Source organism: Colias croceus, chromosome 29, assembly GCF_905220415.1.
Source record: "Colias croceus chromosome 29, ilColCroc2.1".
Taxonomy (NCBI): domain Eukaryota; kingdom Metazoa; phylum Arthropoda; class Insecta; order Lepidoptera; family Pieridae; genus Colias; species Colias croceus.
The window spans coordinates 3,673,153-3,685,558 of record NC_059565.1 but is presented as its reverse complement, the minus strand read 5'-3'; the positions used below and the strand labels follow the sequence as shown (position 1 = coordinate 3,685,558).

Genomic DNA, 12,406 nt, shown 5'->3' with positions numbered 1-12,406 from the left:
GAAAATGAATTTGCCATTTTTATTGGTAAAACGGTAAAATGGAACCTTAAAGGATCTTCAGGGTAATGCTGTTGGATTTTTCGATCGTGAATGTGATTATTTGTATAGTGCACTAAAGGTTCATGATAATTATTAGATTATTTTAATAAGCATAATACATTATTTTGTTACTTTTATAAAGCTTAAAAACGTCATAGTCGTTTTCGCTAGCGATTTAATTTATGTGAACTCCATGATGGATATGATGAAAATAAAATGTCCCGTATTCTCGACTAGTTAATATTGAAACTTTTCTTATGTAATTTATTTAATAAAAAATTGAATACAATTATTTTGTCTATATATAACTTTAGTAGGCAGGTACTTTATGTAATAAAAGAATTTAAATAAAAATTAAAACTTGACTTCTCATTAATTATGTATATAGCCTACGTCACTACCGCCACTAACATAATAATTCAGATCATTGCAATGAAACCTCACAACTCAAAATCGGTCCAACGGTTAATACTGCAGGGCGTGTCAAAGAAATATTATACATACATCCATAAACTCGAAAAACATAACCCTCTTTTTTCCGTAGTCGGGGAAAAATTTGGGAAATTTTTCAATATCTGGCAACATTACACGCAACACAGAAGCACCGTGTACGTACAGTGCAGCGGCGAAATGACAGCACACATAGCTTTATTGAAAATGACGATAAATTATTCGGTTTAGTTCGGCAACGCTCCATCTGTCTTTTATTTTGTAATCTAAGAGTTAAATATTATGAGAAAATTAATTAAAAAACATGTTGAAATGATGAAATGACATTGAATTTTCAATCCGTTGACATTTTTCTAATGATTTATATTTTGACAACGCTGCATGTGTTGCCATTTCAAGTATAAAGTTCACAGATAACTATATATTAGATAAAGTTGAGGTAAGGAGAAATAATATTACCAGTTTGTAATCCAAATATAAATTAACTCAAGTATGTATAATATATTTTTTCTCCTTACCTCTACAAATATAGATTAAGAAAAATAATAAAGATATTATAAGAATGTTGTAGATACGATCCACCAAACCAAAAATAGTGATTTTGTTATAAAATAAATAGTTGATGGTAGTTTTCCAATTACAGAGCATAATGCGACTCAGTGGCGCACAATGCCGAATTTAAAGGGGAAAAATTAAAATTCTGTCACTGAGTTGGCATCGATTGCACGCATCACGCTCATTACTTTTAAGAGTGCTCGATTGTACGAAGCGTTGCTGTAGTTGAAACATTCAACGTTAAGCATTATGCCGCATAATGCGCTCTAGTGCTGTAATTGGAAAACTACCGATATTATCCTATGATGACAAGAATCTATAGTTTTATTGATGAAAGATAAATATTTTTTAAAACATGTCTACATAATACGGACAGTTTAATAAAAGCTTAAGAATCTCATTTAGCGGTACAATGTTTTTTATGATAATTTTCCTACCGTATAGCATTGTCTTTAGGAGATTAGTTTTTAGTCATCTGTATTACTTGCTCATAAACAAAAAATGTAGGTACTTGTAATTAGTTACAGAACTTATCTGAGAGTGAAAAGTATTTTTGAAGAGAAACTTCTCTAGCGGGGTTGGAAAAAACTTAGTGTTACATTTTATCGTAACGCGTGACATTTTTCCGTTACGCGCCCCCTTTTTTATTCATCCACGCGTGATTCGACGTATTTCTGAAAATTTGCATATAGTAAATTATTTTTTTGAAAAGTAAGGTCTTAAAGAAGTTTCAATTCTTACGTGTGTACACTGTTTCACGCACACGTTTCAAAAGTGGGAGTCACGTTTCAAAAGTGGGAGTCGAGCATGCTTCGGCACGAACTGGGCCACGCTCGCACCGGGGAAGGTACCACACCCTCGCAGAATATCGGCGCCATAGTGACAGTTCACTGTCGCGTTCCGTACGGTGAGTGAGGGGTCCGGAGGCCCACATCCCTTCCTATCCCCAACCCATCCTCTCCTCTCCTATCCTTAATCCCTCCCATCCTCGCCCCTTTCTCCCTAACTCCTTCCAAATCCCTTAATCCTTCCTATATCTCTCTGGTAGGCAACAACCATAACCTTTGTTATGGTCTATGGGCGACGCAACCTGCTTACCACCAGGCAGTGCGCCCGCTCGTTTGCCTCCCCATAACATAAAAAAAAAAAAAAAAAAAACACATTTTTTATTTTTGTATATTTTCAGAATTACTATACTTTACAGATTTAAATCATGTTTTAGTCAAGTTTAGACACGATCTAATGTTTTGATCGATATTTTATTAGGATAATATGAACTAGAGCATTTATTAAATATTTTTTATCCATGAACTACGTTATAAAATATATTATTCTTTATTTAGTGTTTTTAATATTAATTGAACATAAAAAAATGAAGGGTAGAACGCTTTACATAATAGAAATACTCTGGACAATGTCTTGAAATATAAGTTTAAGAAAATAAACATTGTAAACTACGCTTAAGATTAATTTTAATTATTACATTATTATAAAAACTAAAAACAAAAATCATTCCATTATTATATTTTAAGTTAATTAAAGATATTTTCCAATTATATTTTAAGCTGTTAAAATACTAACTTTTTGGTAAAGGTTTACGGTCAATAAGGTTGTTCTTTATTACCAAGCAGACAATCATAGTATACTAATGTTATAAAGCTGAAGAGTTTGTTTGTTTGTTTGAACGCGCTTGTCTCAGGAACTACTGGTCCGATTTGAAAAATTCTCTGTGTGAAATTCCTGAAGTGCTTATATCCTATCTACACTGCACACTATTTTTATTCATACTATTGGGCTCAGGCTAATAAATTACTAACATGTAGTTAAATAATATTTCATAAAGATTCCATTCACATAAACTACAAACAGATACTGTTGACACAAGATTGATACTGTGAATGGTATATTTAAAGCGACCCATTCACTAAAAAATTCTAGATGATAGATTATTTTTATGAAAATTCTTAATTTAATTTTGTGAAATAATTAATTATAAAAAATAAATAGTGCAACGGTATTGATGTGTTGCGTTTGTTTATATGTATAGATACCTAATACATCGTACTAGGCGTTAATTAACACAAATGCTTAATAATAAGGCATAAAACGTGTATCATTTTATTTTTATCGTACAAATTATAATTGCAGGGGACCAAATACCACAGTATAAAAAATAGAAAAAAAATGTTTCTAATTCTTATCTGTTTTAGTATTTTCAATTGTTTTGTATGTAAGTAAGTATGACTATTTTTGTATAAATTGTATGGAATGAATGTGTGGATTTAAATTAAATGATTATTTTATAACCTTTGTCTTTTTTAACCAAAACTTAAATATAAGATCACCTTATCTTATCACAGATAATGCTATCTCATTCACATCATAATATTATTCACCAGCTGCGCCCCGCGGTTTCACCCGCGCGCGTGAATGTGTTTTTCCTTTTAAACCTAATGTTCGGGAATATCGGTATGAAAATAGCCGAAGTTACTGCCTATAACAACAGCAGTACTGCAGTAGTATATTATATTTTTTCAAAATTCAAAATTAGAAAGGGATACAAAAAAACTGATCAACAACATGGCATATTCAATATAGTACTAATATATTAGACAATTAGCTTTCCGCCCGCGGCTTCGCCCGCTTTGTGCTTTAAACTATATCTCTCAAGTTGGATCGATCTGCACAGTGCACATGGTGTGCGAATTTTATTATAATCGGTTAAATGGTTTAGGAGTCTATTGAGGACAAACATTGTGACACGAGATTTATATATATTACTAGCGGTCCGCCCCGGCTTCGTCCGTGGTACATGTTTACGTTTTCTCTCCATAAGAACCATCCTCGTACTGCAAGGAATATTATAATAAAAAAAAGAATTATCGAAATCGGTTCAGCCGTTCTCGAGTTATGCGCTTACGAACATTTTGCGATTCACTTTTATCACAGACTAATAATAATATACGCTTTTATATTATAAGAAGATAGACCTACCTACTTTTAATAAGAATGAAAGACTATGAGAGAGTAAAAGTGAAACATGTAAAATTGAGAACAAATTAGAAAAGCTTCTTTGAATACACCTGCTTAAAAATATGGAACAAAGGTTATAGGAGAATAACGGAAATAGTATCCTCCTTGAATACCATCTTCATTTACTATTGTCATGTAAATCAGAACACGACAGCAAAACATATTGCATGTTTTTTCATAATAAAAAAAAATGATTGTGTTCCTTTTTGATCTAATCCGTGGTGTTCTCAATATAATTTTGAAGTGAAGATAACATAGAACTCTTAAAATTCTGTAAGTATTTTTAATCTGTCCCAATAAGCACCCCTCCATCGCCATAAACAACGTAGTTGACAGTTGCTCCAACCATAAACAAAAAATTGTCTTTCACTAGGGATGTCGAAAGTGAAAAAAAATATCGATATATCGATACATCGATATTTAAAAAAAATATCAATATCGGCATTGATATATCGCGGAAAAATTATCGATATATCGATATATCGGCAAAATTAAAAAAAAAGTGGTTTACGTTACCTTTAGAGGTCTTTTTAAAAAAGTTCCACACAGCACTGCCGCTGGAACTGCTGGAAGATGACATGATTTACGTCGTGAAAAATAAATTCTGATTTGGAAAACAGTAAACAATTCACGAGATAACAGATTTAGGTTATTTTCAGGTTTACAGGTTATTTTGATGAATTTGAATTTGATTACTAGCGACGCCGGACACGAACCTTGAAACCAGAAACAAAAGAACAACTGAAGTAGTGAAGTGTCAAGTGAAGTGCCAACTGTCAACTGTCAAGTGTGGTGTCAACACAAGTCATAGACTATACAGTTATTTTTTCATTTGTTTTACGGCTTTGAATTCTAGCGACTTTAGCCAAAATCCATAAATAAAATAAAAATATCGTTTTTGATACAATTTTCGATATTGGATATTTTATATCGATATATCGATTTATCGGTTAACAATATATCGGCAAAAAATATCGATATTTCGAATTAAAAATATCGATATATCGATGTATCGATATTTTTTCAACAAGCCTATCTTTCACAAGTTTGACTGCGAACATGGCGGTCGGTAAAAATAAAGGCCTCTCGAAAGGCGGTAAAAAGGGTGTTAAGAAGAAGATGTAAGTTCGGAATAATCCTCAAAATGGATACTATAATAATTGCACAATCTATTAAATCAATTATTATCGCGCCGGTGAAAGTGATGTTCGAAATAATAGTGGATGAAGTTCGTGTCTCGTGTCATTGTAGTTTGTTTTATGTTCTTAGTGATTGCGAAAAGCTCTCTAAAATAAAGCTTTACGTATAGTTAACATTAGACTCAATTTATTTTTCGATATTTGAAGTGTTGTTCAATATAAATTCTATACCAAGTCGGTAAGTTGTTTGTAGGTTATATGCTAACCTGTTTTTACTTTTCAGTGTTGATCCCTTCACACGTAAGGATTGGTACGATGTCAAAGCACCATCCATGTTCAACAAGAGGCAAGTGGGCACAACCCTTGTCAACCGTACTCAGGTATGTCGATATTCTGAAGTCCACATGTTAGTTTCAACTTACGTGCTAAATGCATTGATATTTGCATCTTTTGAGACAAACTAGGGATATATATTTTTAAGTGTAACCACGTGCTAAATAACCTTTACCATGACACTTTATTGTTCGTACATTTTTGCACAAAGTCGAAGATCTCTACACTGTATGACTAAAAATTGATAAATTACTTAGTTAAATATGTATAACCACTAAGCGAAAATAGCTTTTAATTTCACATGAGCAGATTATTTTTTGGTATGGTTTCTATGACTTCTTTCTTTGTAATAAAGCATCATAACAATACTTAGTAGGTATTATTATACTTAAGTTATTACTAAAATGATGATCCACCTAGCTCGCAATGACACACATCTGATGAGAACTTTGTTCCCTTTTGATTTATCGCTGATATAACATTTTTAATAACAAAAAATAACCTATTTCTGGCAGTATTTTAACAATATGTATGTTTCAGGGAACAAAAATTGCATCCGAAGGCCTGAAGGGACGTGTATTTGAAGTCTCCCTCGCTGACTTGCAAGCTGATACTGATGCGGAAAGGTAATTGCCTTTTTTTATTCATTCTCTTTTTTATTAATTAATGTGTGTCTATAAAATGTCAAATTTAATAACGTAATGGCACCGAATACCGACCACTGATTGATACGGCTAAATGAATCCTTTAAAAGATAAATTAAATACTCTAGAGGTCATAAGAAAAAATGATATTATGAAAGATTACAAACTTATATTTTAAAATATGCACATAATTGTATTTCATAATGGCTTTTTATTGCCTAAATTTGGATTTTAACTGTCACGACTGGAAATTAACTGAAAGCACCGTTTTCCGACCGACTGAGTACAAATACACGTGTTTCCGACCACTGAGTAGCTAGATTCCGACCAGTCAAATATTTTCTACTAAAATCAACTTTATGGTAATAGAAATACAATGGAAATTCGTAAAAACCCGTTTCGTCTTTTTACTGCATCACGCGTGGACCGATTTCGATAATTCTTTTTTTATTATATTACTTGAAGTACGAGGATGGTTCTTATGGAGAGATATTTTAAATATGTACCACGGGCGAAGCCGGGGCGGACCGCTAGTTTTAAATAATATTTGAGCATTTATTATAATAACAAAAACTAACTCTATGTTAGACTGTAGTAGTTTAAAATTACATTTACTCAAACTCATAATATGCCTCACTGGTCATCCACACTAAATTAGAATGTCCCATTGACTACTTTGCCCAATTCTAAAATCCATTTCACCAAAAGTATTATTTCAGCTAATGAGAATACTTCAGCCTCTTTTTTATCACTCATGATGATGACCTGAAATAAACGCATGCAATTTCACTCAAGCACAGCGCAAGCAAAAGCAACCCAGTTGGACGGAAACAGGGAAATATATCGCACCTAGATTCCGACCAAACCTAAATTTGCGTAATAAAGCCTCTAAACCGAAATTGATATTCATTTTTAGTTCATTTCTATTTCATATGTACACTTATAAAGATCTCACAATTTCGTAGTTATGCAATTATGTGTCATAAACGTAAAATATAAGGTTTTAAACCAGACCGGTCTTTGTAAATGAATAACGAAAAAATCAAAAAAGAGTGTCAGTTAAAACGTATATTACAAATAATCCATTAAAGTTAGCATTGGTCGCATACAGGTGTAGTATATAAGCATAGCGTTTAGAATAAATAACTTAATACGAAACCTCCACAAAACAACATGCATAATAGATAATTACCTTCTTTTACAGAGTGCGAAATTCCGTTTACCGACCGATTCGGTCGGATTTCGGAATGTTGTTATTTTGAAAAGCTCCTCATTCCGTCCATAATTATTTGTCCAAAAAAACCTATAAAAACACGCTATCTTTGCATGTATATTTTAAAATTAATAATTTAAAACACCAATAAAACGTTCAAAGTAAATTAACCAGAAACTTACCAGAGTATTTAGCGTAAAAATCCAAATGTTTATTTTCACCGTTTTATGTTTTTTTCGCATTCAATTCAATACAAACTACACCCTCGCCTAGCTTTTCTTGGATTGACGAAATGTCGGTTAAAATTTGAAACCCAATTTTGGACAGATGACGTACGATAAGTGATTGAATCGAAAGCCTTCAGTTTCACGAGTGTCGCGCGTATTTTAAACGTTTTATCAAATAAAAATCAAAATGGTCGGATAGAGGAGGCTAGTCGGAAACCGGTGCCGTTACGTTAGTTATGTTTCATCAGCTATTTCTGTTCAATATTAAGTTTCATTGACATATTGCATCAATCTATATACATTTTTATTTTATAAAAATAAAATATTGGTTTATTTTATTAAACATATTACAAATACAATGAAAATCTATCTAAATTCTTTGTTTTGCATATGAATATATCTCAGCTTATTAATTACTACGTAACTTATAATCATTCTTAATATGTATGGTTTAATGTATTAACTAGCTGTGCCGCGGGGTTTCACCCGCGTGGCTCCGCTTCTCTTGGTCTTAGCGTAATGATATATAGCCTATAGCTTTCCTCGATAAATGGGCTATCGGCTATCTAACACTGAAAGAATTTTACAAATTGGACCAGTAGATCTCGAGATTAGTGCGTTCAAACAAACAAACAAACACTTCAGCTTTATAATATTTGTATAGATAAGCTGTAATTGACCCTATAGTCATCTTAAAACCCAAAAGTTTCCTATGTACAATTGTCTCATGTTTCACAAGCCAATAACTCGTTATAACCTAATAAATGTATAATTTTTAGGTCTTTCCGTAAGTTCCGTCTCATTGCCGAGGATGTCCAGGGACGCAATGTGCTCTGCAACTTCCACGGCATGGACCTAACCACTGACAAGCTCAGGTAAGATTATATTTTATGAAATATAAATAACTAGATTTCCGCCTGCGGCTTCGCCCGCGTTTTCAAAGGAAAACCCGCATAGTTCCCGTTCCCGTGGGATTTCTGGCATAAAACCTATCCTATGTGTTAATCCAAGTTACCCTCTATATGTGTGCTAAATTTCAATTTTTGCGTGAAAGAGTAACAAACACACGTTTTTTAATAAATAGCCAATTTATTGACTTTGAAATTTCTAAAGGGGATTTAAGGTTTTATGCTCTTGTGTTAGTAATAAATTTATTTACAAATATTATTAGTCGATTGTTCTCTTCTGAATTACCAAAAGAATTTTCAAACATTGCAGTCCAGCTATATAAAGACGCTGCTCTGGCCTTTATATCGTTTCAAACTGCAAATATTATCTATTGCATTAACATGAAATTGCCGCAGTAGTTTATCTACTGATGTATTCATCTTTTTGCGACAATTACATTTACTAAACTATTATTATCCACTAATGTAACTTGCAAGGATTTCGTTTTTAAGGAATAAATTAAAACTTGTACTTTATAAGAAACAGGAAATAAAAACTACATAGTATGTTTAATGTTTACAAAAAAAGTTATACATAATTGGAAGATCTCTTGTAACAGGGTATTATACTTGGAAATGCATCGTTTTTTTTTATATAGACATCATAAATACATATACATTTTATTTTATCACCAAAATGTAAGTTACAATTGTAAAGTGGTATAGTTGTTTCAATTTGAGATAGTTTAAAAATTCTGTGTTTCATATTTTACAACTGTGAAAAATTTTTAGCTAAATGAAGCAGTTCTATAGATATAAGAGATTATAACAACTAAAAATAAATTATACAAACAATTATATTCTTTTTAAAACAATAGTATGCAGTTCCAAGATTATTCATTATCAACAAAAATTCACCATAAAAACAAACATTCATCAAACATAATCTTTAAATAACAATAATTAAATTGTAATACTGAAATGATTTAAAAGAGTAACTATGGAGTTTCTTGCCAATTCTTCTCCATAGATACTGCTTTCCGAATCGTTAAATGTTAAAAAAATTGTATTGACGTTTCAAAAGTGCTTCTCGAAGAGAGAAGTCTAATTGAATAAATAAATGTTTGAGTTTGAGTTTAACAATATGCTAAACCTCGCGATCACCCACAGATGGATGGTCAAGAAATGGCAGACGCTGATCGAAGCCAACATCGACGTTAAGACCACAGACGGCTATCTCCTCAGAGTGTTCTGCATTGGCTTCACCAACAAGGACTCGTTGAGCCAACGCAAGACGTGCTATGCGCAGCACACTCAGGTATATCATATTAGATTATTAATTTACTAGCTTTCCGCCCGCGTTTAGAAAAACCCGCATAGTTTTTGGTAATAATTTTATTTAATTTAGGTCTTCTATTGATAAAATTACATAGTTATGTCTACTGAATTATGCCTTGTACAGCCATTTTTCATGATAATAAAAATATTTTACCCAGTTTAGTTCGTAATTTTAAACTAATTTACATTTTGAAACCTCTTGTTTATAATATTGAGATGAATGATATAAATTTCTTACAATAAAAATAGTAAAATAAAGAATTTAAAATAAATATATAAGAATTAGATTATGTTTTGCAGTCCAGCTATATATGGGTTTATACATGACCCTTATATCGTTTCAAACTGCAAATATAAACGCTACCGCACTCAAAACAATGCCTTACGTACTCGTTATGTTTGGCTTATTGTGTCGTTGCTACATTATTTGTTTTTGTCTATCTTAAATATTGCCAAATTATTAATACTTAGATTCTATTTCTTAATTAATTAAAAATTTAGGGAGGAGCTAGTAAAACAATAATAATAATTTTTAAATTCAATTAATTTTTAAAATAAATCATTTTACACATCCATGCATAAATGAAATGGAATTTTTAAATTTTGACCAATATGCAACCTCTAGCAATATTCAAATTTATAATATATTGTATTTATAATCTTTATTTTAACAAATAAACATTCCCTAGGTGCGTGCGATCAGAAAGAAGATGTGCGACATCATCACCCGTGACGTTGCCAACTCTGAACTCAGGGAAGTGGTCAACAAACTGATCCCCGACTCGATCGCAAAGGACATTGAGAAGGTGTGCCACAGCATCTACCCGCTGAGGGACGTGTGCATCAGGAAGGTTGGTACAAACAAATAAATAAAAATATAGTTAGGAAGTGTCATTTACCCTAGTGGGGTAAGGGGCAGATGCATTATGCATACATCTGTTTCAATTTTTTAGGGACAAGTAGGTTCTAGGTCTTCCTTCTGTATCCTACCAGGAGGTTATTTTGAGTGTGTTTGTTCTATAAAGGAGCTGTTTCATGTTTGCCTCTATTTATTTAAAACTACTTGGAATGGCTAATTATACAAAAACATGTATCAGTTATCTTATTTGAAATTGTAATCTTCTGTTATTTTTCAAGAGATTTGTCTTAATATTCAAACTCAAACTCGAACATTTCAATAGTACTTCTTCTAGAAGCACTTTTGAATCGCTATAACGTATTTTTAACATTTACCACCGATTTGAAAGCAGTACCTATCTATGGAGAAGAACTGGCAAGAAACTTCATAGTTGCTCTTTTAAATCGTCTCAATTATAATGATTGTACCAAAATGATGATCCACCTAGCTCGCAATGACACAAATCTGATGAAAACTCGTGTTCCCTTTTGATTTTAACTGCTGATAAAATAATTATATAAATAAATAGTAATATTTGTAATGAAAAATACAAATAAATATTAATTTTTTGTTTGTTTCAGGTGAAAGTATTGAAGAGGCCGCGTTTCGAAATTGCTAAGCTTATGGAATTGCACGGAGAAGGTATGTTATGATATTATTTTGATTCATTTTTTGTATGTAATTATTATTTTTCCTTGAAATTGAAGACGAAAACATTGTTGTATAATATTATTAGTATCCATACTTACTATTTTTGCATATTTTATACTAGGTTTCCGCCCGCGGCTTCGCCCGCGCAGTCAAACAAAAACCCGCATAGTCCCGTTCCCGTGGGATATCCGGGATTGCGTCATTTTCCCGGGATAAAAAGTAGTCTATGTCCTTTCTCGGGTACTAAAATATCGCCATACCAAATTTCATGAAAATTGGTTCAGTAGTTTAGGCGTGATTGAGTAACAGACAGACAGACAGAGTTACTTTCGCATTTATAATATATGTATGGGTGTATGGATTTTCAAAAAGATGACAGTTTTAATTATCTCTGTACCATGATGTTTTAAAGCAGTATTGTTGCCATAGTGTAAAAATGACAGCGCTATATAGCTCGTCTAGCGCCATCACTTTCCCACACTGCGGAAATAATACTGCTTTAAAACATAGTACAATTTATAATATTATTCTAAACTAGCGATCCGCCCCGGCTTCGCCCGTGGTACATATTTCGCAATAAAAAGTAGCCTATGTTCTTTCTCAGGGTCTAAAGATTGTCTGTGCCAAATTTCATCAAAATCGGTCCATTAGTTTATGAGCCTATTCATTACAATCAAACAAACAAAGTTTTCCTCTTTATAATATTAGTGTAGAAGTGTAAATGATGATCCACCTAGCTCGCAATGACACACATCTGATGAAAAATTGTGTTCCCTTTTGATTTTATTGCTGACAACACTTGTAAAAAAATGACATTTTACTTTTTTTTTCGTTTTTTAATTGTATAATCTGTGACAGGTGGCGGCGGTAAACACGGCGAGGCCGGTGACAAGTCGGAGCGTCCTGAGGGCTACGAACCACCCGTACAAGAAAGTGTATAAGAATATACGTTTATAGTGATTTTTGTGTTTTATTTATTACTAGCTTTCCACCCGCAGC

At 32.4% G+C, this 12,406-nt stretch overlaps 1 protein-coding gene across 1 annotated transcript; it reads left to right on the top strand.

Moving 5' to 3' along the window:
* Window positions 1-5,112: 5,112 nt before the first annotated feature.
* LOC123704420 (40S ribosomal protein S3a) lies at window positions 5,113-12,367 on the top strand. Its single transcript, XM_045652811.1, has 8 exons — window positions 5,113-5,198; window positions 5,500-5,596; window positions 6,090-6,175; window positions 8,413-8,508; window positions 9,691-9,838; window positions 10,548-10,709; window positions 11,338-11,398; window positions 12,266-12,367. Exons 1-8 carry the CDS (start codon window positions 5,137-5,139, stop codon window positions 12,346-12,348), a joined length of 795 nt encoding a protein of 264 aa, XP_045508767.1. The 5' UTR covers window positions 5,113-5,136; the 3' UTR covers window positions 12,349-12,367.
* Window positions 12,368-12,406: the final 39 nt, after the last annotated feature.